Here is a 27,396-nt window from a genome sequence, read left to right as displayed (position 1 = left end):
TCCTCGTGACCCCAGTGCAGCTCTTTCTGCCCACGGGTCCTGTCCCTGTGCTTTAAATAAAACCACCTTTTCTCACCAAAAAAAAAAAAAAAGGACTCTGAGGCCCAGCCCCCTTGAATTCTGATTCTGTGGTTCTAGGTTGTATGTTGCCCAGACATTTGTGAGTGTATTTGAGCCTCCCCCACTGATTTCAATGCCTAACCTAGTTCTGGAATCACTTCTCAATACTGCTGTGGGAAACCCAGTCCGGCGGGATATGTTGGATAGTCTTTTGGGTCCTGCTTGGGCCACATGTAATAGTTCCCTATCCAGAAGGGTCCGTGCCTCCTGGTCAGATATAGACCATCATCAACTTAGAAATGGGTATGGTTCTAAGGTCTGTTTCTAAATCAAGTAGAGAGTATTTTTGATAGAGTTGATGTTTAAAGTTGCATTTAGAATACTACCATGACATAAAATGGCCAACGTGGTTTAATTTTATTGTCCATTACCTTTGATTATCACTGCATGCTAAGGCAGTCTGAGACTCTTGTTTGACATCCCTCAGTTCTGAACCAGATTAAGATAGGGGCTTTGGTGAGTGAGAGACTAGGCAGAAAGAGAGACAGGTGGTCACAGGCTGGTGGAGAGGTTTAGCTGCTGAGAGGTTGCTAGGGATTTTAACCCTTTTTTTTTTTAATAGCGCTTCCAAATTAGGCAGGCGCACCACTCTTTTAAATTATGTTGTGGATTCCAAGACCATATGCAGCTCTAATGTAGTCCAAATGCAGTATATTTCAATGAAAATTAGATATAAAAAAGTTTTAATACTAATAATTAAGTATGAAATAATGGTGGAATATTATTCAACCATAAAGAATGAAATATTGCCACTTACAACACCATGAATAAAGCTAGAGCATATAATGCTAAGCAAAATAAGTCAGTTAGAGAAAGACAAAGACCATATGAACTCATTCATATGTGCGGTTTAAGAAACAACAAATGAGCAAAGGGAAAAAAAGAGAAACCAAGAAGCAGACTCTTAACTATAGAGAACAAACTGATGGTTACCAAAGGGGAAGTGGGAGGGAGGGATGGGTGAAATAGGTGATGGGGATTAAAGAGTACACTTACCATGATGGAAAATAAAATAAAATAATAAAAGGAAAGAAATTAAATTTGCTAATATTTAGTATATGAATTGATAGAGGTACATGCACATAATTTATTTAAAAAGGAATAAAACAAATACTGAGGGAAAGCTAGTACAAGTAGAGGAGATAATGAAGGAACCACTGGATATTATTAAAGCACTAATTCCTGGGTTCATGTGTACCACTATTACGTTCACTAATTATTAAGGGATGATTTGTTTTTATTTTACTGCTAAAGAAAAAGAAAACTTTTTTCTAAGATATTGGACAAGGTTTGGAAGATGTGGGTAGGGAGGAGTACGGAATTAAAGAGGTGTGTAGGAGGGGCACCTGGCCCGCTCAGTAGGTAGAACATGCAACTCTTGATCTCTGGGTCATGAGTTCAAGCCCCATGCTGGGCATAGAGCCTACTTTAAAAAAAATTATAAAAAGAAAGAAATACATAGGAGATATGGTTTGAAGTGAGCCATGAATATGAAAGACAAAGGAAGGTGCCTGGGTGGCTCAGTTGGTTGGGCAACTGCCTTCGGCTCAGGTCATGATCCTGGAGTCCCTGGATCGAGTCCCACATCGGGCTCCCTGCTCAGCGGGGAGTCTGCCTCTCCCTCTGATCCTCCCCCCTCATGCTCTCTCTCTCTTATTCTCTCTCTCAAATAAATAAATAAAATTTAAAAAAAAAAGAAAGAAAGACAAAGGAAGAAAGAGCAGGGTGTTGGGACGCCTGGGTGGCTTTGTCAGTTAAGCATCTGCCTTTGGCTCAGGTCATGATCCCAGGGTCCTGGGATCGAGTCCTGTGTTGGGCTCCCTGCTCAGTGGGGAGCCTGCTTCACCCTTTGCCTGCCGCTCACCCTGCTTGTGCTCTCTCTCTCTCTCTGACAAATAAATAAATAAAATCTTAAAAAAAAAAAAAGAGCAGGGTGTTTTTAAAGAAGATTGGAAGTTGCAACTAAGGGATGTCGACCCTGTGCTGGCCTCCAGAATAACTTGGTTGCTACCTAGAGCCAGATGTTTGGATTGGAGCAAGGCAAGGGTGACCCTTTAATGGTAGAAAGGACGTCAAGTAATTCCCAGAACAAACTTTGAATTTTTGCCTAGGAATTTCCCAATGTTCCCTACCTTCTATCCATAGTCCAAATTGAAAGACTCTCTGTTGGGACTTCTCTTGTGATGACTTGTGCTCAAAATATCATCTCATCATCATTATGCAGGAGAGCCTCAAGTAGTGAAGTGATTAGGAAGGAGGGAGAAGTGCAGCTGGTCTTTGTCATCCCCAGAGTAGGAGTATTCTTGGAGTGCAATAGAGACCTGTTCAGTTAGAAATTCTTAAAATAGCAGTGTGTGACTGGACTATTCAATAAATGGCCACTAGTGCCTGTTGATTTCACCCTTTTTTTAAGTCTTTATTTGAATCTGAACTAACACAGTGTAATATTAGTTTCAGGTATACAATATAGTGATTCAGCACTTCCATACAACACCTGGTGCTCATCACAAGTGCACTCCTTAATCCCCATCACCTGTTTAACCCATTCCCCCGACACACACCTCCCTTCTGGTAACCATCAGTTTGTTCTCTATAGTTAAGAGTCTGTTTCTTGGTTTGCTTCTCTTTTTTTCCTCTTTGTTTTACTTCTTAAATTCCACATATGAGTGAAATAATGTGGTATTTGTCTTTCTCTGACTTACTTCGCTTAGCATCGTACTCTCTAGCTCCATCCATGAGGTTGCAAATGGCAAGAATTCATTCTTTATGGCTAAGTTATATTCCATTCTAAATTATTTTACTTTTGATAACACTGGAAAAGTCCATCTCTCCATAAAAATACAAGAGGATGTGACTAGAGAACATGGTTGAGATATATTTGTAATACATTTGGGACTGACATTATAGATCGCTTTGTAGATTACTCATTTCCTAGTGTGTTCATTTCCTATTGCTGCTGTAACAAATTTCCACAAATTTAGTGTCTGAAACAATACAAATTTATTATCTTACAGTTACGGATGTCGAAATGAGTCTCACTGAGCTAAAATCAAAAGTGGTGGCAGGGCTGTGTTCATTCTGGGTGCTCTAAGGGAGAGTTCATTTCCTTGCCTTTTCTAGCTTTGAAGGCTGAGGCTGCCTGCTTTTCTTGACTTCTTGAAAGCCAACAAAGTGGGGCTGAGTCCTTATGCCCCCATCCCTCTGGTCCTCCTTGACTCTCTCTTTGGGCCCACCTGGATAATCCAGGCTACACTCTCTTTCTCTCTCTCTCTGTTTAGGTCAGCTAATTAGCAACCTTAATTTCCTTCGCCATATAACCTTACCTATTCACAGTTTCTGGAGACCTGGACATCTTTGAGGGGGCAGTTCTTCCACCTATCACATCTACTGTTTAAATATAATCTTATAAGCTGATCATTAAAATGAAAAAGATATGGTAGTAGTCACAATAATGGCCTAGAATACATTATTCTCATTTTGGGTTTTTTGCTGTTGTTATAAATTCCAGCTTTGTTGTATTGAGCAAGTACTACAGCAGTTAAGTTTTACAAAGTAATTAATTTTTAATACCTTTTTCTTGTAGGTTATATTTGCCACAACTTTTCAGGGTCCTCTGCTTTGCAAAGTAAGTTTAATTTCTTCAATGTAAATGCTTACACTGCTTTTTAGATTTGTTTAGCAATAAACATGTTTATAAATAAATTATCTTTCTCTTTTTAGCCAGAACCCATATTAACTATGGAGTCAACGGGGATGTGGCTGTTGTTCGAATTAACTCACCCAATTCAAAGGTACCTAATTTAACTTGCAGTCTGTTTCTGCTGATACATTCATGAATCCAGTGCTGAATGGAAGGGAAAGAAATCCACCAATCTGGTAGTAATCTTATATGAATTTGTAGTTTTGATAGTTTAACAAATTGCTCAAGGAATACAACTTTCTGGAGCAGAGGTCCTTGTTTAAGAATTCCTTCTAGCTGACCTTAGGTGTCAGATTAACATCAAGGATTAATGAAATTAGCCTTTTATTATTGTGTAGCATGCTGAGGTGACTTACTAGATAAGAACCAAAGTGCAAGCTTGGTTTTATAAGAGTCAAAACTCACCTATTCATCTTAACTACCAGGTTGTTAGACATGCTTTCTTCATTACCTGCCTGACGTAGTCATTATTCATAGAAAATGGGCTGGGTTAAATGTGGTTCTTAAGCTTCCTGAGGAACTTGAATGAATGATTCAGTAGTTCACATATTGGAAGTCAAGTTCTGTTCCAAGTGGAGCCTCATTGTTTTTGGCAGCTTCAATAAATCATATAGCATTAATCCAGTCTTTGCCAAGAAGGCCTTTTTTGCAGGAGCTCATGCTTTTCCCCCATAAAATTGGTTTTGGGGCACCTGGGCGGCTTAGTCGGTTAAGTGTCTGACTTGATCTCAGCTCAGGTCTGGATCTCACGGTTGTGAGTTCAAGCCCCACATTGGACTCCACACTGGGTGTGGAGCCTACTTAAAAAAACAAATAAAAATAAAATTGGTGGGCGCCTGGGTGGCTCAGTTGGTTGAGCAACTGCCTTCGGCTCAGGTCATGATCCTGGAGTCCCTGGATCGAGTCCCGCATCGGGCTCCCTGCTCGGCGGGGAGTCTGCTTCTCCCTCTGACCCTCCTCCCTCTCATGCTCTCTGTCTCTCATTCTCTCTGTCTCAAATAAATAAATAAAATCTTTTAAAAAAATAAATAAAATTGGTGTCAAGTTTTCATATTTCAGAAATCTTGTTACTAGAGGCCTAGATAGAATAGAGGGACATAGGTGGAAGCAATTAACAACTATCACAAATTAAGGAAAATAAGAACCAGTCCCCCTCACTAGGATGAATTTTGGTACCCACTGACCAGTGATTCAAACTTAAGATATTTTTCCAGAATTTTCTAAGTTGAGCATTTTTTCTGAACACAGAATCAACACATGCCTATAGTGGGAAGTTTGAAAGCTATACAGAAGAAAATAACAAGTCATTCGTACTACAAACCCAAAGGCAAACACTTTTAATATATATATTTGTTTGTTTGTTTGTTTGTTTTTAATTTATTTATTTTTTTATTCTTATGTTAATCCCCATACATTACATCATTAGTTTTAGATGAAGTGTTCTAATATATATATTTTTTTAAGATTTTATTTATTAGAGAGCGAGCACACACAAGTAGGCAGAGGGAGAAGCAGGCTCTCCGCTGAGCAGGGAGCCTGATAGGGGACTCGATCCCAGGACCCCGGGATCATGACCTGAGCTGAAAGCAGACACTTAACAGACTGAGCCACCCAGGCATCCCAGACAAGAATATTCTTAAAATTGCTTTCAGTTATCTACACTTCACAGAGATTTAACATAATTCCAAAGATACAAAAAAAGATAACACAGAAGGATGTGCTATAGATAATGCAGTTTCTTTGAAAAACAAAATTTCCCCTATATAAATAATGTTATAGGTGGAAGTTGTCCCCTTAAAATTCATATGTTGAAGTTCTAAGCCCCAATGTGATGGTATTTGGAGGTGGGACTTAGGGAGTTAATTAGGTTTGGATGTGGTCATGAGGGTGGAGCCCTCATGAAGAGATTAGTGTCTTTTTTGTGTGTGTCAGTGGTTCTTTTTTTTTTATATATTCAGTTAATTAACTTACAGTTAATTATTAGTTTCAGAGGTAAAGGTCAGTGATTCATAAGTCTTATATAATACCCAGTGCTCATTATATCACATGCCCTCCTTAATGTCCATTAATGTCAAGAAATGGGCAGAAGACGTGAACAGACATTTCTCCAAAAAATGAGTAGACCTAGACCTATTTTTATTTTTTTTAAAGATTTTTTATTTATTTATTTGAGAGAGAGAATGAGAGACAGAGAGCATGAGAGGGAGGAGGGTCAGAGGGAGAAGCAGACTCCCTGCCAAGCAGGGAGCCCGATGCGGGACTCGATCCCAGGACTCGATCCCGGGACTCCAGGATCATGACCTGAGCCGAAGGCAGTCGCTTAACCAACTGAGCCACCCAGGCGCCCCGACCTAGACCTATTTTTAAAGGGCGGGTGCTTATAGCTGGCTAAAGCTGAAGAGAAGAGCTACTGGGTTTAGGGTTTGTCCCCCCATCTCCCTTCTTTCTTCTAACTGTATATTTCTGTTGGATAAACAAATTTCCTGCAATCAAAATAGCATTTCATGATGATTTGCACATCTCGTACTTCAGATTTAAAGCCTTAAATTTATACATATTTCCCTTTGGCAGGTAAACACACTAAATAAAGAACTGCAGTCAGAGTTCGTGGAAGTAATGAATGAAATCTGGACTAGTGATCAAATCAGAAGTGCTGTCCTTATCTCATCGAAGCCAGGCTGCTTTATTGCAGGTGCTGACATTGGGTAAGTTTTCAAAAATCGAAGTCACCTTTTATCTTGGCTCATAGTATGTTTCTTAGGCCTAATCATTCCTTCTCTTAAAAGAAAGTAGAAGTAAATTCTCTGAAAGTTTTCTTTTTTTAAGTTATTTTCACAAGTGTAATAAAGTTGATAGAAGAAGAGGGGCTTGTTACTTAAACCACCTAAGACTAACCTTCCCTTATAGAAGTCAAAAGCAATTCTAAGAATATTTGAGTAGAATAAAAAAATACTATAAAATTAAACTAACAATAAGGTGCTGCCCCCCTTTTTTTTTTTTAACCCAACAGACCAAAAAATATTTTAAAAGTTTGAAAATACCATGTTAGCAAGGACTTGGAGAAATAAGAAGGTTAATATATTACTAGTAGGAATGCCAATTGCTACAGCAACTTTGGAAAACATTTTTGGCAGCCTTTAGTAAAATTGAAAATGCATGTATCATATAATTCAGTGATACCTCATCTAGCTATTTATATATATATAGCATATATATATGCTAAAGAAATCCCACCCTTTGTTTTTAAGGATGCATGTATAAGGATGTTCAGCCCTGTGTAGTTTAAAATAATGAAGAATTTGAAGCAATTAAATGTCAGTCATTAGGGAAATGGCAAAGTAAACTGTGGAACTTTCATGTGATAAAATACTACAAAACAGTTCAAAGGAATTAACTAGATCCACAACATAATGTTAGAGCTCAAAAACATAATGTTAAGTTTAAAAATGAAAAAGCAAGTTGTAGAACATTCTGTACAGTATGTAGTTTATGTAAACATTTTTAAATCCTAGTGAAATGCCTTTCTTATTTATAGATACAAATATGCAGTTGTTCTGGGAGGATACACTGCAAATATTTGAGAATGGTTGCTTCAGGGTAAATGAAGTGGCTGGTAGGACTCTATGAGGTTGTCAAAGAGAACTTTAGTGATGCAGCTAATATTTTCTTTTTTAAAAATGGTAGGATTTATACGTATATAACTTGTTTACAGTTCTTTAAAGCATTTATAAGGAGGTGAAATGCTATCATAGTGTAAGTTTAATGGGCTAAAATGTTAACGGTTGTTAATTCTGTCAAAATACGAGTATTTGTTATATTATTCTTTTCCCTTAGGCAATGATAGCCAGCATTATAGGCTTAGTAATTTGTACTTAAGGTGTTTGTATAGTTTTAAACCTTGCTCCACATTGTGTACTCTTTTTCGCTTATGAATAGTAATTAGGAATTTATAAATATTTAATGTTTATTTTTTAGAAAAAACAAAATTATCTGTATCAAGTGCTTTTTCTTCTAGCTCAGTTATTTGAGCCTAGTGAGACACTGATGTACCTGACAATAGCTTCCTATAACCAGAGGAAAATACTTGCAGCTTCTATGAGGCTAGCTGAGCAACTCCTAGTATGTAAAATGTCAAAAACTAGTTATCTTTGGTCAAATATGCAAAATCCACAGCTTGTATGTGTTCAAGAACAAAGTAGCAAATGAAACAAACTGAAACTAAAAGACAACATTACTGTAGTGGATCTTTTATACTCATTAGGAGATTTATAAATAACTTGAAAGCCTTTTTTTTTTTTTTTTACTGTTATTTTGATTGCTGTTCAATCTGGGAGTTACTTGATAGTGAACATGGTTAATGTGATAGTGAAAATATTTACCTGAAGATGATTTTCTCATGTACAGAGAGCTTTGTAAGCTAATGGGTTTTTATAGAAAATAAAATTACACATGTTTTGTTTCATGTTCTCTGGATCCAGAAATCTAACACTCTTTTTTTTTTTTTAATTTTTATTTATTTATTGAGAGAGATAGTGATAGAGAGAGAGCATGAGAGGGGGAGAGTCAGAGGGAGAGGCAGACTCCCCGCTGAGCAGGGAGCCTGATGCGGGACTCGATCCCGGGACTCCAGGATCATGACCTGAGCCGAAGGCAGTCGCTTAAACAACTGAGCCACCCAGGTGCCCCAGAAATCTAACACTCTTTATGGAGAGATGATGTTGCTGATATTAGTTCTGTCTGAGGCAAAACCATTCTTAAACTTCTGAGTATTTGAAGATTCACTATCAAATATTGGTAGATGGTAGGGTAAGGATATAGTGGATGAGGTATTGAACAAAGTAGGGGATAATTTCATCTTTGTTTTTTATTTTCTCTTCTCTGCTTTCATGTTTACTGCAGCATGTTAGCCTCTTGCAAGACCCCTGAAGAGGCAACACAAGTATCACAGGAAGGACAGAGAATGTTTGAGAAACTTGAGAAGTCCACAAAGCCTATTGTGGCTGCCATCAGTGGAACCTGCTTAGGAGGAGGACTTGAGGTATAGACTTCTTCCAAAGTCATTGAGACACTATCCAGCATATTGATGGGAATTACAGGCTGCAAACCCGTAGACTATGGTTTTGCCTGCAAAAAGTTCTTGGAGGAGAATCAGATTTCTTTTTAGTTGTCAAACTTCTGGATAGGTTTCAGTCCTTATTTCATGGCACAGAGCAAGTAAACCAAAGTGTGATGTTTTCATTTTTATAAATTGAGAAGATTTGAACTAGATCTCCAAGGTCTCCTTCAATTCCAAAAACCTGGTTCAAGTTTACAGGGCAAAGATTCAGAAGTGTGATCCATGCTCTTGAGCTACTTAAGTCTGGATGATATGCATTTAAGTGCTTTGTGAGCAGTAAAGATAGTGAATAATGTAAGATTTGAGAGAAGAGATGCTTATTAGACTGGAGCATGTAGGAAAGGAGAGGGGAAAATAAAATAACATTTAATGAGCATTTATCACATGCTGAGCTCTATGCTAGACACTTTCACATATATTAATTAAGGAAACCCATGCCTGGTGCTAAAAGATGGGCAGAAATTGATTAATCAGAAAATAGTGGGAAAAAAATCATTTCACATATGGCATGGTATGGAGCAGACAAGGGTAAGCAAAGCCTATTAGATCACCGTAAGTAGGCCTGCTTGATTGAAAAGGAGGGTCTCTGTAGGGTACAGGACTTCTTAACTTGGCGTGTAATGTACAATGGTGTGTGCATTTTTCTATTTCGAGCTTCCATAGCTTTCAGCAGATTTTTAAGGAGATCCAGAACTGCAAAGGGGTTAATTAGAGGGAAAGTATGAAATAATGCTGGAAAGGTAAATTGTAGAAAGCATCAAATACATTCCTGCTTTATAAGTAATCTTTAGACCCTCACATATCTTAAGATATTATAAAGTTACATTTCCTAACATTCTGGTTTTCTTTCATTTGTTTGAAGCTTGCCATTTCCTGCCAATATAGAATAGCAACCAAAGATAGAAAAACAGTATTAGGTACCCCTGAAGTCTTGCTGGGCATCTTACCAGGAGCAGGAGGCACACAAAGGCTGCCCAAAATGGTAAGTTTAAGCCCCCTGTGACCTTTACAACCTCAGTACCTATAGGCCCCTTTACTTGTTTTTTGTTTTTGTTTTTGTTTTTTCCTTGTAGTCTGGTTTATTTAGGTTTGTATCGGGAAAAAAAGCACAAACAGTTTATTTTTAGAGCAAAGATTAAGAGTTAAGTTGTAGTGATGAAGAGAGCTCCTCTTACAATATTTAAAAAGTCTTAAAATTTCAAATGATGGGGAAAGTTGGATAGGAAAGGTGAGTATGCTAAAATTGTTATCCTGTGTAAGAGGAGATAATTGTATTCAAGTTCACAGGGATAACAAATCTCTTCTTCATATATTCTCTAGTTTTGGCTATCATACAATTTTCTAGACTAAGTTGCTATTTTGAGAACACATGAAAATACATAGTATAGGGGCACCTGGGTGGCTCAGTCGTTAAGCGTCTGCCTTCGGCTCGGGTCATGATCCCGGGGTCATGGGATCGAGCCCCACATCGTGCTTCCTGCTCGGCGGGGGGGAAGCCTGCTTCTCCCTCTCCCACTCCCCCTGCCTGTGTTCCTGCTCTCGCTATCTGCTATCTCTCTCTCTGTCAAATAAATAAATAAAATCTTTAAAAAAAAAAGAAAGAAAATACGTAGTATAGAATTGGAGATTCAAATAGAACACAGACCTATTTGTTAAGCAAGAGAAATGTAACCTTATTTAAATAAGGTTATGCTCATCTTTACTGAAGACATAGTTCTTTTAAGACATCTGATTCCAGGGCGCCTGGGTGGCTCAGTCGTTAAAGCATCTGCCTTCAGCTCAGGTTCATGATCCCTGGGTCCTGGGATGGAGCCCTGCATCGGGCTCCCTGCTCAGCGGGAAGCTTGCTTCTTCCTCTCCCACTCCCCCTGCTTGTGTTCCCTCTTTCACTGTGTCTCTCTCTGTCAAATAAATTAATAAAATCTTAAAAAATAGACATCTGATTCCATCTTATCTTAGATCTTTAGTCTACTAAAACTGTCTTGGGTACTTAACATCATAAAAATATGAATTGCTCTTGTAATTCTTTTTTCTTTTTTTTTTAAGAGCATGAGCTGGGGGGAGGTGGCAGGGGGAGAGAGGGAAGCAGACTCCCTGCCCAGCAGAAAGACAAACGCAGGGCTCCAACCCAGGACCCTGAGATCATGGCCTGAGCCCAAGGCAGACGCCTAGCCAAATGAGCCACCTAGGTGCCCTATGCTCTTGTAATTCTTTATACAATCACAGGACCATTAAGAGTTGAATCAGTATTTCTTTCCTTTTTTTTTTTTTTTAAGATTTTATTTATTTATTTGACAGAGAGATAGCGAGAGCAGGAACACAAGCAGGGGGAGTGGGAGAGGGAGAGACAGGCTTCCCACAGAGCAGGGAGCCCAATGTGAAACTCGATCCCAGGACCCCAGGATCATGACCTGAGCCAAAGGCAGACGCTTAACGCCTGAGCCACCCAGGCACCCTAAGAGTTGAATCAGTATTTCACAGAAGATGTTTTCCAGGGAGCAGGAACTGAAAAGTCAGTGTGGGAAATGATCCTCACTTTGTATTAAAAGACACAATGACTTTACTTTTCTACAAAGGAGGAAAAAATGTAAATGCAATGTTGTTTCTTTTTTTATTATTTAAATTCAATTAATTAATGCATGATGTATTACTAGTTTCAAAGGTAGAGTTCCGTGGTAATCAGTCTTACATAACACCCAGTGCTCATTACATCACATGCCCCTTTAGATCCATTTCCTCTGATACAAAAGGCATAATATGGGTATTCATTGTAGAATTTAGAAACAAGATAAAATATGGGTATATAGGATCAGTAACAAATTTTATTACTGGTGTTTATTTTCTCAGTTCACATTTTTTAATTCATTGATCAAAATTAATTTTTTTAAAGATGTTATTTATTTATTTATTTATTTAAAGAGAGAGAGCATGTGCATGAGCAGAGGGGAGGGGCAGAGGAAGAAGGAGAGAGAGAATCTCAGGCAGACTCCATGCTGAGCAGAGCCCGATTCAGGGCTCGATTCCATGACCCTGGGATCATGACCTGAGCTGAAATCAAGAGTTGGATGTTTAACTGACTGAGCCACCCAGGCACCCCAAGTCCTTGATCAGAATTACTGATCAAGGTCCTTTATTAATCCCTGAAGAAGTATAAAGGTAAATAAGGTACATGTTTGCCTTACTGGAACTTATAGTTTACTTTTTTAACTTTTATTTTTTTAAAGATTTTATTTTTAAGTAATCTCTACACCCACCATTGGGCTTGAACTTACAACCCCAAGATCAAGAGTTGCATGCATTACCAACTGAACCAGTCAGGTGCCCCTTGAACTTATAGTTTAATTTGTTCCTTCTGTGCACAGTACCATCATATCAGTTTTTCAAATCCATGGGTCATATTTCATGATAAATATAAGAGGCAGATCTTTCTCCTGTTTGGATGTTCTCATTGCTGTGTTCTGTAGAACCAAAAGAGGCCAATTAGGCCTTTGAATTCATGAGGCGAGGAGAACAGTCAGACCTGGAGGCTGCAGAGCAGTCTTAATATCCCACTGAACCCTGTAGCTTCAGGCACTATTGATTCCTCAATGAAAACAAGGCTCAGTAGAAATACTCTTTGGAGGGAAGTTGATATAAGCTGGACACAAAAATAGGAAGATTTATGGTGTTAGTTTTCTGATAATAAATAGTGTTCATTCCTTCATAGAAATTGTCAAGAGGATTTATTGAAAGAATAAATAAGCCTATATGAGTGTAGAAAATATTGCTGGGTTTCTTTCATTGTTTTGTAATATTTGGTATTTAAATGTTGTTAGAAACCATTCTTCTAGTGCCCACATAAGAAGCTCTGAGTTCTATTTTTTTAATTAATTATTTATTTGACAGAGAGAGACAGCGAGAGCAGGAACACAAGCAGCGGGGAGTGGGAGAGGGAGAGGCAGGCTTCCCGCCAAACAGGGAGCCAGATGTGGGGCTCGATCCCAGGACCCCGGGATCATGACCTGAGCCGAAGGCAGATGCTTAATGACTGAGCCACCCAGGCGCCCCAAGCTGATTTCCATTTTTAAGCCTAAAATTCTTTTTAAAAACATTGTTGGGCACCTGGGTGGCTGAGTCAGTTAAGTGTCTGGCTCCTCAGGTCATGGTCTCAGGGTCCTCAGATCGAGGCCCACCCCCACCCCCCGCTGCTCCCGCGCCCCCCCCCCCAGGCTCTCCCTCTCTCTCAAATAAAGAAATAAATCTTTTTTAAAAATTAAAAATAAATTGGGGCACCTGAGTGGCTCAGTCAGTTAAGTGTCTGCCTTCGGCTTGGGTCATGATCCTGATGTCCTGGGATCGAGCCCCGCATCCGGCTCCGTGCTCAGCAGGAAGCCTGCTTCTCCCTCTCCCTCTCCCTGCCTGTCTGCCTACTTGTGATCTCTCTCTCTCTTTCAAATAAATAAAATCTTAAAAAAAAAAATTTTTTTTTAAATAAATAAATAAATACATTGTCAAAACTATCAGGTTTCTCAGTCTCCACTAGCTCCACTAAAGGAATTTTAAGTATTATATAAATGACATAATATATAAATGCACAGCTTTAGGAAACATGAAATTATTTCTCTACCTTATCAATTCCATAAGACAGAAAGCTTACATATTGAGTTAAAAGAAGAGATACAAACATTTTTGCTTCAACTGGAGGTGTCTAATTCCAAAAGTTACCTAAATGTGTATCAGTGTGTAAAATTTAACTGATTGATAAATAGCATAAAAATCTGGTTTGACTTTCCTCATTTAAATATTATTCTCAGTTGAATGATTTGTAAACTGTAATTGTTTTGTAAACTGTAATTGTCACTCTGATATTTTTCCCCCTGTACTCTGATCCTTGCTTGCTTGTTAGGTGGGTGTACCTGCTGCTTTTGACATGATGCTGACTGGTAGAAACATTCGTGCAGACAGAGCAAAGAAAATGGGACTGGTTGACCAATTGGTGGAACCGCTGGGTAAGTGGTAGCCTGCTTCAGAATTAGGCCTTATGAAGTTATTTTTTTAAAAGTTAATATCTTAAATATTGGTTAGAATGAAATTCAAACTCTCAAGAAATGAGTCATTGTGAAGAGTGAAGTTTTCTGAATATAGCTAATACTAAATCATTTCTAACATTAATCACCCCAATTTCTATTTTATTCTGTAAATTGGACATCAAGAGTACAGAATTGTATCAAGTCCTTATTTTTGGTTCTTAAATTACCTGTATTGTTATTCATGATAACCCTCCTTCAGTTTTTTATGTCTGTTTTAATAATACAATGAACATGTATGAAACAACCTGAGAATGTTAACAATAGTTGACATCTACTGATGTGCTGCTTCCCTCCATACAACTTCTTTGCCTCCCCTCACCCAAGGAAATAGATTTGTGTTCATCACAAATTCCAGATTATGTGTTCATCACCCTCTTGCATTTCTTAAAAATCAGCATTATTGAGATGTTAATTATGTGATAACAAATTTACCAATTTTTAATGTACATTTTGAGTTGTTTTTTTTTTTTTTTTTAAAGATTTTATTTATTTATTTGAGAGAGAGAGAATGAAAGACAGAGAGCATGAGAGGGAGGAGGGTCAGAGGGAGAAGCAGACTCCCCGCCGAGCAGGGAGCCCGATGCGGGACTCGATCCCGGGACTCCAGGATCATGACCTGAGCCGAAGGCAGTCGCTTAACCAACTGAGCCACCCAGGCGCCCCTACATTTTGAGTTTTGACAAATCTATGTAGCTATGTAAGCACCACCACAATCATATAATAGAACATTTTTAGTATATAGCTTTTTGTGTTTTCTTTGATTTAGCATAATGATTTTGAGATTCATCCATGTTGTTGCATATATTAACAATTTGTCCCTTCTTAATGCTGAGTGTTTTTCCATCGTATAGATACACCATAATTTGTTTATCCATTCACCAAATGATGGAAATTTGAGTTGTTTCCAGTTTGGGGCTGTTCAGAATAAAGCTGCTATGAACATTCATCCACAAGTCTTTATGTGGACATAGATTTCATTTCTCTTAGACAAATAACCAAAGAGTACATTGGCTGGATCATATGATAGATTTGTGTGTAGTTTTTAAGAAACTGTCAAACTGTTTTCTCAAAGTGGTTATACCATTTTGCATTCCTACCAGCAGTGTATGAGGGTTCTAGTTACAGCTGCTTTGCATGGTCAGTCTTTTTAATTTTAGACCTTCTAATAGAAGTGTAGTAATATCTCATTGTGGTTTTAATTTATATTTCCCTAATGACCAGAGATACTAAGTTTCTTTCATGTGTTGATTTGCCTTCTGTATATCTTCTGGTAAAGTGTCTGTTCAGATGTTTTGCCCATTTTGTTTGATTGAGTTTTTCTTACTGAGTTTTCAGAGTTCTTTATATGAGAATACAAGTCCTTTGTGAGATTTGTGATTTGCAAATATTTTCTTCCTGTCTGTGGCTTGTCTTTTCATTATTAAATGCAGAAATTCTTAATTTTGATGAAGTCCATTGTATCAGGATCTTCTTTTATGGGTCATGCTGTTGTTGTATCTAAGAAATCTTAACAAGACTGCAAAGATTTTTCTCCTATATTTTCTTCTGTAAGTTTTGTGGTTTAGCCCTTCCGTTTTTGTCTGTGATCCATTTCAAGTTAACTTTTGTACGTGGTATGAGTTACATGGAGTTTTGTTTTTTTGTTTTGTTTTGGGTTTTTTGGGGGTTTTTTGCAAATGAATATCCAATGTCCTAGCACAGTTTGTTGAAAAGCCTCTTCTTTCCCCATTGAACTACCTTGACACCTTGGTAAAAAAATCAGTTGACTCCGTATGCTTGAGTCTATATCTGGATTTCCTATCTCCAGGTATTCATATATCTTTACTTAAGCCAATGTCATACTGTCTTGATTATTGTGTTTTAGTAAATCTTGAAATCAGGTAGTATGGCCCCTTTTATTTTGATTCTCTTTCAAAATTTATTTTGCCTATACTGGTTTATTTGCATTTACATATAAATTTTATAATCATCTCATCCATAACTACAAAAATACATGCTAGGATTCTGATTGGAATTGCACTGAATCAATGTATCAATTTGGGGAGAATTGATATATTTAACATTGAGTCTTTTCATCATGATAGGGTATAACTATTTAGGTCATCTTCAATTTCTCTCTGCAGTGTTTTATACTTTTCTTTGAATATATCTTGCACACAATTTGTTAAATTTATACCTTTTACTCCATACTTTTGGGACATAATGCCTTTTTAACTTTAATTTCTCATTATTAACCGTATATATACGTATACACACACACATTGATTTTTGTACGTGGACCTCGTATTCTGTGGCTTTGCTAAATTTATTTATTCTAGTAACTTTTTCTATAGGTTTCTAAGGAGTTTTTATATAAATAGTATAATGTCTATAAATAAGACATTTTGGCTTTTTCCTTTCCCATCTCGTTGGCATTTATTTTTTTTCTTGACTTACTACAATGGCTAAGATCTTTATTTTTTTTTATTTTATTTTTGGAATTTTTTATTTACTCATTTGAGACAGAGATACACAGAGAGAGAGTAGGAGCAGTGGGGAGAGGAAGAGGGAGAAGCAGACTCCTTGCTGAGCAGGGAGCCCAACGTGGGGTTCGATCCCAGGACCTGGAGATTATGACCTGAGCTGAAGGCAGACGCTTAACCATCTGAGCCACCCAGGCGCCCCTAAGATCTTTAATACAATATTGGATAGAGGTGGTGAAAGCACATGTTGTTAACTTGTTCCCTATCTTAGGGGAAGGGCATTTACTCTGATGCTGTAGGGTGTATGGTGTTAGCTGTAGCTTTTTTATATATGCCCTTATCAGATTGCAGACATTTCTTTTTATCTATAGTTGGCTGAAAATAGATGTTGAATTTTGTCAAATGTTCTTTCTGCATCTAAAGAAGTGATTGTATGATTTTTGTCTTTTTTAGTCTATTAGTAGTATCAGTTACATTGAGTTTTGTCTGTTGAACCGGACTTGCATTCCTGGAATAAACTCCACTTGGTCATAATGTATTATCCTTTGTATAAATTGACTGGATCAGCTAAAATTTTGTAAAGGAACTTTATGTCTGGTCATGAGAGATAATGGTCTCAGGGATAATTATCTTGTGATATCTTTGCTTGGTGTTGGTATCAGAATAATGCTGGCTTCATGAAATGAATTATAAAGGTTTTTTGTTTTGTTTTGTTTTTTCTATTTTCTGGAAGATTGTGTATAGAATTGGTATTATTTCTTCTTGAAATACTTGATAGAATTCACCAGTGAAGTCATATATGGACTTTTCTTTGTTGGGAAGGTTTTTATATATGAATTCAATCTCCTTCATAGATATAGGGCTATTCAGGTTCTCCATTTTTTTTTGAGCAAGCTTATAGTAGTTTGTTTCTCAAAGATTTTGTCCATTTTATTTAACTTGCTAAATTTGTTACAATAAAGTTGTTCATAATACAATTTCACTAGTATTCTTTCAATATCTTTATACTCTGTAAGATGTATATCATTTATACTCTTTCATTCCTGATATTGATAATTTGTGTCTTTTTTATTTTGTCCCTGATGAGTCTGGCTAGAAATTTGTCAAGAACCAGCTTTTAGGGGCACCTGGGTGGCTCAGTCGTCAGGCGTCTGCCTTCGGCTCAGGTCATGGTCCCAGGGTCCTGGGATTGAGCCCCGCATCGGGCTTCCTGCTCGACAGGAAGCCTGCTTCTCCTTCTCCCACTCCCCCTGCTTGTGTTCCTGCTCTCGCTCGCTCTCTGTCAAGTAAATAAATAAATAAATCTTAAAAAAAAAAAAAAGAACCAGCTTTTAGTTTCATTGATTTTCCTCTATTGTTTGTTTGTTTGCTGTTTATTGATTTCAGTTATTCATTATTTCTGCTTGCTTTTGGGTTCAATTTGTTCTTTTTCTAGTTTCTCAAGGTAGAAGCTTAGATATTGATTTTAAGGTTTTTTTCCCTAACATAGCATTTAAAGCTGTCAATTTCTCTCTTACCACTGCTTTATGTGCATATTTTAATACTATGTTTTCACTTCCATGAAGGTCAGAATATTTTCAGATTTCCCATGATTTCTTCTTTGACCCATGTGTAATTTAGGAGTGTGTTATTTAATTTATAAATACTTGCAAATGTTTCAAAATCTTTGTTACTGATTTCCAGTTTAATGTTGTGATCAGAGTACAGTTGATCCTTATTTGCAAGCTCCTTATCTGTGAATTCACCTACTCACTAAAATTTGTCATGACCCCAAAAATAATACGTATGATGCTTTTGCAGTCATTAATATTCATGTACAGAGTGGTGAAAAATTCACATCTCTCAGTGCACGTGTTCCAGCTAAGGTCAAACAAGGCAACATTCTGCCTTCTTATTTCAGCTCTTATATAGCCAACAAATACCCTTTTTATGGTCTATTTAGTGCCATATTCTTCTCATTTTTTGTGCTTTTTGGTTGTGATTTCACTGTTTAAAATGGTAAAAGCTAGAAGTGGAAAAGTACTGAGTCAGAGTAGAAGTGTCTTTAAGGTTTCTCTTTCTTCCCTCAATAAGGAGGCCTCATCAGAGGCACCTGAATTAGACCTTGGTGGGAGGTCCCAAAAAGACAGGGATGAGGCACTTGGGGTAAGAATGCAAATATGTGTAAGAGCATAGCTAGCAAGGGATACCTGAGTTATTGACTGCAGCTCCTGTTAAAGTCTGTAATGCATTGGCTGTGCGCCAAGTCTACTGTGGGAAGGACAGCTTTCCCTGTGAGGCCTGCTGGGTAAAAGCCTTTCTAACTGCCTGTGGTTGGGCCGGAAAAATCACACATAGGTTTTTGGCCAGGGGCTGGGCTCCTCAATTTCTACAAACAGTCATGTGGCCATAGCCATACCTATTTCTATTTCCCATTCCATGTTTCTTTTGCCCTCAGGAAGTACCTCAGCTGGTCATGGTTCTTTGCTTAGTGGGGTGACCTTCATTCCTAAAAGATCTGGGCCACTAGCAGTCTTATGTGAATTGAGTTGTTGTAGTTTTCCATTAACTAATTACAGGCCCTAGTAGCACTAAGGGGATCCCCTAAGAGATCTGTTGTATTCAAGACATACTCTTCCTTACTCCCATTATGTAGTAGCGGCCCAGCACCCCTTTGGTAATCATGATTAATAGTCCTGGAAAGGGATTTTGGAGCTTTCAGATGTTTCCTGCATATCCTACAGAACTATCTACAGACCAGGCCTGAGTTTTCTCTTCCCCAATCATCTGGTCATAAGGAACTCCCCATGAGGCAATAGGGGCAAACTGGGACAGAGAAGGAGGAGTAAGGAAAGTTTGTTTCTCTAAGTAAAGTTTCTCATATAACTTGTGCCTTTAAGGTCTGCTCAAGCCCTTTCTCACATATACCAATTCCACTTGGTCATGGAGTGGAGTGCTGTTACAATGAACTTCATGGTTTAGTGGGCCAGACAACCTCCCTTTCATGATGGGCAGCTCAGGTCACATGGTAATCTGATGGCCCATGGTTAATTAAACTTTGAGTCCCTACCAAGGCCCACTAGCAAGCCAAAAGCTGTTTCTCAGTAGGAGAGTAATTATTCACAGAGAATGGTAGGGCTTTGTTCCAAATTTCTAAGTGTCTGTACTATGATTTGCCTATAGGGTCCTCTCAAGGACTGCAGAAAAAATCTCTGTCTACCACTGACACTTTATGCACCATCAGATCTGAACATAAGGTCCAGATAGCTTTTCTTCCTGGACCCCACTCAAAACCAGCAGCCTTTGAGTTACTCAGTAAAGGGGCTAGAGTAGCACACCGAAATGAAATGTTGCCTCTAAAATGCAAAGAGGCCCACTATGTGTTGGGCCTATTTTTCTGTGGCAGGAGGGGCCAGATGCAACAACTTACCCTTCATCTTGGAAGGGATGTCAACATGCCCCACACCACTGGACCCTTAGAAATTTCACTAAAATGCATATGTCTAGGGTAGTTGGTACTTCCTGTTCACCAGATTCATCCAGAGTAATATCATCAATGTAACAAACCAGCATGGTATCTTTTGGAAAGGAAAGACAATCAAGGTCCCTGTGGACTAAATTATGACATGGCTGGAGAGTTGGTACTCCTCTGAGGTTACATTGGCAGCTGAAAGCAAACTGCTTCAGGTAGTCCTTACCAAGAGCTGTTGAGGAAAAAAGCGTTTTCTAGATCAGTACGTGCAGAACGGGAAAAAGAAGATATGTTAATTTGTTCAAGCAATGAAACCATATCTGGAACACCAACAGAAATTGCACTTACTACCTGATTAAGTTTAAGTCCACTGTTGTTCTACCAAGATCCATCTGTTTTATGCACAAACCAAAAGAGGCAAGTTGAATGAGTGGGAATCACTGTCTTTCAAATCCCTGATGGTGGCACTAACCTCTGCAACCCTCCAGGAACGCGGTATTACTTTTGGTTTACTGTGCTTCTGAGTAGAGGCAGTTCTGATGGCTTACATTTGGCCTTTCCCATTTTAATAGCCCTCCCTCCACAGGTCAAGGAGCTAATAAGGGGATATTGCTATTTGCTGAGTATGTGTATTCCAACTATGCATTCTGGAAATAACCACAGGATGGGTTCAGGGAACCAGTAGGCCCATTGTGCGATAGAACTGAACTAAAACTCCATGGATTACTTGACCTTATAAACCCCATCTCTGACTGGTGGACCACAGAGATATTTTGGGTCTCCTGGACTTAGTGTCAGTTCAGAGCCAAGTGTCCAGTAATCCTCCCAAAAGTCTGATTACTCTATTTCCCTTTTCCCAAGGTTAATGATTTTTTATAGGGTCCCTTTGGGGAAGGCTGGGAGAAAGATGAACAGTATAATCCCCTTATGGAGATGCAGCCTCCCCTTAATGCAAGAGGTTCTGGGTCTGTAAACTGGCTCATTTCTGGGAATTGATTGAGGGGCATGACTCTAGCATTCTTCACTTATACAGATCAAGTGAGAATATAGTAGGCTTACCTATCTGTTTCTTTTCTAGGGTCACCATGATCAACTAGCCAGTGCTATAGGTCTCTGTAAGTCAGACTATTCTGATTACTACTTTGGTTCCCCTGGCTATTGTGATAATCATACTCAGTTTGCCTTTGGCAGTAAAGTGTTGCTACTTGGCCTTGGCTGCCCTAGGATCCCATTACCCCCATCATATTTAGGGATCCCAGTTGGTGGTAGCGGTTCCCACTGTAATTTCTGACCTACAGAGAAGAGCAATGACCAGAGCCCTTCAAGGATGCCAGACCTCTTCTCCCAAATTGATTTCTTACGGTCATGGTGAAAGATACGTCCTCTAACCCTTCCAGATTGGCTGAGCAGGTCCAACATGATAAATACATGTTAACATTGAAACTTCCTTAAACTTTCATTAACTTCCTCTACTGCATACCAACACAGTTCTAGCATTTCAATTTTATTTAACGCTCCTTGTTTTCTGTTTGTCCTCTCTGTTCTTTGTGCCTTTTTTCTTCCTCTTTTCCTTTGGATTAGTCATTTCTTACCCTCACTATTGGGCTTTTACTTCGCTTTACCCTGGGGCGCCTGGGTGGCTCAGTCGTTAAGGGTCTGCCTTTGGCTCAGATCATGATCCCAGGATTCTGGGATCGAGTCTCGCATCAAGCTCCATGCTCAGCAGGGAGCCTGCTTCTCCCTCTCCCTCTGCGTGCCACTCCCCCTGCTTATGCTTGCTCTTTCTCTGTCAAGTAAATAAAAAATAAATAAAAACATTTTACTTTGCTTTACCCTTTCAGAGGTTGCTGTAAGGTTTATAGTGTACATCTTTAACATATGATCTATCTGGAAATGATGTATCATTTTACACGTAGGGTAAGAACCTTAAAAGAGTATACAGTTGACCCTTGCACGACATAGGTTTGAACTGTGCGGGTTCACTTACATGCTACTGTAAATGTATTTTCCTTATTTTTTTTAAAGATTTTATTTATTTACTTATTTGAGAGATAGAGTACAAGCAGGACAAGGGGCAGAGGGAGAAGGCATAACAGGCTCTCTGCTGAGGAGGGAGCCCAGCCAGTGGGGGGTTCGATCCCAGGATCCTGGGATCATGACCTGAGCCAAAGGCAGACGCTTAACTGACTGAGCCACCCAGGCGCTCCTCCTCATTTGCTTAGTAACGTTTTTTTCCGTAGCTTATTTTATTGTAAGAATACAGTGTATAATACATATACAAAATATATGCTAATCAACTATGTTCTTGGTCAATAGTAGGCTATTAGTAAAGTTTTGGGGTAATCAAAAGTTATACACAGATTTTCTACTGCAAATGGGCATCAGCATCTCTAACCCCTGTGTTTTTTAAGAGTCAACTGTACTTTTATTTTTCCCCATTCATTGTGCTATTGCTGTTAAACATTTTATTTCTAAATATAGTCTACATTCCTCAGCATATTGCCATTTTTGTTTTAAACAGTTATCTTTAAAGAGATTAAAAATGAGAAAGTCTTTTATGTTTACCCACATATTTGCCATTTTGTATAGCTCCAAGTTCCCATCTGGTTTATTTTCCTCCAACCTGAAGAACTTCATTGACGTATTCTGTAGCATAGATCTGGTGGCAATTAATATCTCACCTTTTGGTTTGTTTCACAAAGTCTTTATTTCCATTTCATTTTTCAGAGATACTCTTGATGGCTATAGAATTCCAGGTTTCTAGTATCTTTCTTGTGGTACTTTATAGATGTCTACATTATGTTGTGGCTTGCATAATTTCTGATAGAAAGTCTGTTCTCATTTTATCTTTGTTCTTCTGTGTGTAATGTGTCTTCCCCTCACCCCCCACCTCCCCAGCTGCTCTCAGATTTTCCCTTTATTACTGGTCTTAGTCATCTTTTTATGACATGCCTTGGTTTGTTGTGGGTGCTGTTGTTTTTTAATGTTCATTGGGCATAGGATTCATTGAGTTTCTTGGATAGTGGACTTGTAGTTTATATAAAAATTGGCAACTTTTTGGCCATTTCTTCCAATATTTTCCGATCTCCCCGACCCCTTTTCTGGGGCTCCAACTTCACATATGTTAGATTACTTGATATTGTCCCAAAATGAAGCAATTTTTCTTTTTCAGTTGGTATATTTTCTATTGCCATGTATTTAAGTTTCCTGGTCTTTTCTTCTTTGGTGTATAATCTACTATTAATCCAATCCTGTGTATTTTTCATTTCAGGTGTTGATTTTTTTCATATCTAGAAGTAACATTTGATGCACTTTTATGTATTCAATTTCTCTTTCTTATGTTTCTGTTTTCCTCTACCTTGAACATATGGCATGAATTTACAATAGCCTTTTTAACATTGTGTCTGCTAATTCTGTCTTCATTTCTGCATCTGTTTCTATCAGTCAATTTGCCTCTTGTCTTTAGGCCATTTTTTTCTTGCTTCTTTTCATGCCTTTATGAAAAGAAGCCTTGGGTAGTTTCATCTCAGGCGTGTGGAAAACAGTTTCAAGGGGGTTTCAAGGGGCCCTCTGTAGATCTTCTGGAGCTCTCCATTTGTGCAGTGGCTACCCTTCAGCATTCTACTTCACAAGTTCCAGTGGCATTGGTCTCTACAGGCTCATTGTGACTTTTGTGGGCTCTATGCACTTTTACCATTCAGAAATTTGGAGCTCAGTTCTTTCTCATCCTCTTTCACATACTTTCACAGTAGGGCACATGTCTTAAGGGAGAGAGTGGTTTACCTATTTGTTTCAGCCTCCTCCCACTATCGGGATATTGTTTCCTACATACCACAAGACTGCACAAGATTGCCTTTTCAACCCCAGCCACCACCTCCTCCAGGCTTTTGATTGAGAGCCTGATAAATGTCTGTTTTCACAACCCTGTAAAAATAGCTTTTGGATTTTTGGAACCTCGCTCTTTAGTTTCTTGTCTCAAGAAAGTTCAGTATAGAGCAGATGCCTTAAATAGAAAATGAGTTGCATATTTTTGGCATGTTCCTTTCTCTATAGAAGTACTTTATGTGCTAAACATCATGACACTGTGAGAGACTGCCCTCTAGCTTTTCGACCCAGACCTTCCAACCCCTTATACCACCTTAGAATTCCATGAATGTTCCATGGGAAAGACTAGCTTTGCATTTGGTTTCTTCTAGCTTCTCATCTATTGTATGTGACCTCCAAAACTGATCATTTCACTTGCCCCCAGGAGCATCCTTCTGCTTGGGCCAAGTATTCTAATCTTCAGCCTATGCCCAAAAGCAATACATACCCTCAGAAAAGAAAATATCCAGCAATCATCAGTTCACCTGAGACAGGCTCTTCCCTCCCTGGAATCTTAGTTCATATGGTCCTCATTGCTTCCACCACTCTCTCATAGCTTTACAAATGTGTGATTTTACAAATTATTCATTTTTGTCCACAGTTTTGCCACAAGAATACAGGTCTCATGAGACCTTCTACATCCTACTCAGGAATAGAAGCCAGACTAATAGGATTTAAGACCTTGTTTTCTCTCTAGAGCACATTGCTCAGTGTCACTTCTCTTCTTTGAGTCCATAGTTCATGACTTGCTAGCTGCCAGTCTCTAGTCCAACCTGGAAAGCTGTGCTGAAAGTGATTTACACTCCAGTCTGTTGTGTTCATTTTTACAGGACCAGGATTAAAACCTCCAGAGGAGCGGACAATTGAATACTTAGAAGAAGTTGCAGTCACTTTTGCCAAAGGACTATCTGATAAGAAAATCTCTATAAAGAGAGACAAGGGATTAGTAGAAAGTGAGTGTCATTATTAAAGAACAAAAGCAAAGTTTCTCTCCAGAGTGCTTAATTTTATTTGCTGTAAAATAAGAAATGGGAAAGAGGTAAGTGCATGATTTGCTCTTAAGCATAGAATCATCCTTAAGGAGTATAACAACTCTGCTCTAGGATCAAGTCCTAACCCTTACACTGGTTGGTTATAGCCATTTTTTTTTAACTTATTATTTTGGAAAATTTGAAGCATTAATACAAAAGTAGAATAGTATAATAGTGTAGTAGACACCTAAGCACCCACCCCCCAGCTTTAGCATTTATCAACTCATTAAACCATGTGTATAGAAGTGCTTAGGTTGCAATTTGGATTTTGTGTATCATAGTAAGGAAAAGTTCTTTCAGATAGCTACAGTTATTGCATTTTTATGGAATTTACAGAACAAACTAACAAGGGAGGCTAGGCTTTTTCCAGTAAGTACCTAAAAGCGTTTTCTTTTACAGAATTGATGTCATATGCCATGAGTATTCCATTTGTTAGGCAACAGATTTACAAAAAGGTGGAAGAAAAAGTACGAAAACAGACCAAAGGCCTTTATCCTGCACCTCTGAAAATAATTGATGTGAGTCTTCACCCCATAGTCCCACATTTCTCATGTTTCCTCTCTTTGTGTAGAGCAGTATTCTTTATTGCCTTTCTGAACCATATCTGCTGGTACTAAGGTTCTTAATTCTGTTGTTACAGTACTCACTAAAAATAAAGCAAGCTATGAGGGCTTATAAAATGATATTTGGGGAATAATGAGTGCCAGGCATAATGAGTTTAAAACTACCAGGTACAAACCAGGAAAAAAGCTGTGTTATATTAGTATAACAGGCCAGTAAAATATTGGGCATTAGTTAAGAGGTAGTTGAAACAAAATTGATGGCCTTAGTTGAAACCATTGTCAGTACCTAAAATGTCTCAATGACTTCCCCATTGCCAGAATTATAAAAAAGGTGTAATGATATGGAGAAGTTCTGAAAAAGATCAAGGAGGATAAATAAAATGATCACAGGGTTAAGAACTTCTGTCTAAAGGTAGACTTTAAAACTTAGAAACTCTTCAGCCTGGAAAGTCTAAGATCAAGAGAGCATATAATCTAAGACTTCGAATATGGAGAATAAATCAGCCAACAAATATATTTTGAGGAAAAGACACCAAAATGCATAAAATAGGACATTTGATTCCCTTCCCTCACCCATCTCCCAGTGTGGGCTGGGGAGATTAGACATGTATCTGTAGTGAGACAGGTAACTAGCATGAAGGGCATTAGACTCCAGCATGGGACCACTGCCAGATAATTGGGACAGAGAATGATTGCTAAATGCACAGGGGAGGGAACAGTCACTGTAAGCCAGAGAAATTAGGAAGAACCTCATAGAATTTGACCTTAGCCCTGGAAAGTGGGTAGAGAATAGATGAAGAGGGAGTAGTACCAGGTAGGGTGGGCATTTTGAGCAAAGCTACAGAAGCTGGAAAGCATGAGGCTCTTCAAGGAACATTTAATGAGATCAGATTTTGTAGGACGGTGAAATGTGTACAAAAAGGCAGAGTGAGCCTAGAGTTTAGAAGACTGACAATAATGAATTTGGAAATTTGACCTTTGTTCTGTATAGATCATAGAGAATGGTTTAGAGGAGAGACAAAGTAGATACTTGAAGTCGGAAGCTATTTTGGTAATTCAGACTTGATGTTTGAGTAAGACCCCGAGATAGGATAGTAAAAAGGTGAAGGTAGTAAGAGACTTGCCAAAGGGAAGAGATTATGAGCTGAGTTTTAGAAGTGCTGAGTTTAGATGTTTCAGGAAATTCAAGCAACAGGATTTTAGACAAACGACAAGAATGTAGATTTGTTTGTGTGTGTGTGTTTTAATCATTTTTGTCATTCCCATAAATTATGGTGACTGAGTACAGGGTCACTTCGTCTTTTATACTTGCCATTGTACTTAGGCTAGGACTTCCCTCGAATGATAAGTTGAATTTGTAGAGTTCATGAGTAACATGACAGAGTAGATGATGGGCCTGAGGAAGAATGGGAGGAGGGAGAAAGGGGCTGAGGGTGGAGCTCTAGGGATGTGCCTGAGTTAGGAGAGCAGGAGAGAAGCTGGAAGAGCCATTTCAGCAGGAGGGAAGGTAATTAAGAGGGACGGGGAAAACCTTTTCTTGGACTTGGGCAGCACCAGTGGCCACTCTCTTTGACGGGATAGTGGTCTAGAGGTATAAGGAGGTAAGAGTTGGAACCCCTCTCTTCTTTTCCCACTCCCTTTCATTTCCTTCCATTTTATGCTAGCTTTAGCAATGGCCTTGGTGATGCAGAATGAAGTCAGTCTTAAGCAGCCACTCAGTCCTCTCATCTTTCTTATTCCACTTCCAGACTTTTGACTTACTCTTTAAAGACTGACGAACTAGCAGTTTTATTCAGTGTTAGTCCACCTCTCACCAGTCCCTTGCAACAATGAACAAGTGCTTTATGTGTTTTTTTAGGTGGTAAAGACTGGAATTGAGCAAGGGAATGATGCTGGCTATCTCTCTGAATCTAAGGTAAAGTTCTTTCCTTTCAATTTATTATTATTAGATTCAAGAAAATCAAGATCTAAAATTCTTTGTAAAGCTAAAAAAAGAAAAAATACCCAAAGCCTACCCAAA

The 27,396-nt window shown here is 38.5% G+C and overlaps 1 protein-coding gene across 1 annotated transcript in view; it reads left to right on the top strand.

Annotated features, from left to right (window-relative positions):
• HADHA (hydroxyacyl-CoA dehydrogenase trifunctional multienzyme complex subunit alpha) overlaps positions 1-27,396 on the top strand; it is a 51,351-nt gene that overhangs the window by 5,522 nt on the left and 18,433 nt on the right. The window contains exons 2-10 of the mRNA XM_021697521.2: positions 3,704-3,745; positions 3,841-3,911; positions 6,392-6,525; positions 8,720-8,858; positions 9,799-9,918; positions 13,822-13,924; positions 24,613-24,735; positions 25,213-25,331; positions 27,235-27,291. Coding sequence (XP_021553196.1) covers positions 3,704-3,745; positions 3,841-3,911; positions 6,392-6,525; positions 8,720-8,858; positions 9,799-9,918; positions 13,822-13,924; positions 24,613-24,735; positions 25,213-25,331; positions 27,235-27,291 — 908 coding nt within the window. The remainder of the gene's footprint in view (positions 1-3,703; positions 3,746-3,840; positions 3,912-6,391; positions 6,526-8,719; positions 8,859-9,798; positions 9,919-13,821; positions 13,925-24,612; positions 24,736-25,212; positions 25,332-27,234; positions 27,292-27,396) is intronic.

Source organism: Neomonachus schauinslandi, chromosome 10 (assembly GCF_002201575.2).
Source record: "Neomonachus schauinslandi chromosome 10, ASM220157v2, whole genome shotgun sequence".
Classification (NCBI taxonomy): Eukaryota; Metazoa; Chordata; class Mammalia; order Carnivora; family Phocidae; genus Neomonachus; species Neomonachus schauinslandi.
Note: the sequence above shows the minus strand (reverse complement) of the source record. Positions and strands in the feature narration are given on the sequence as shown.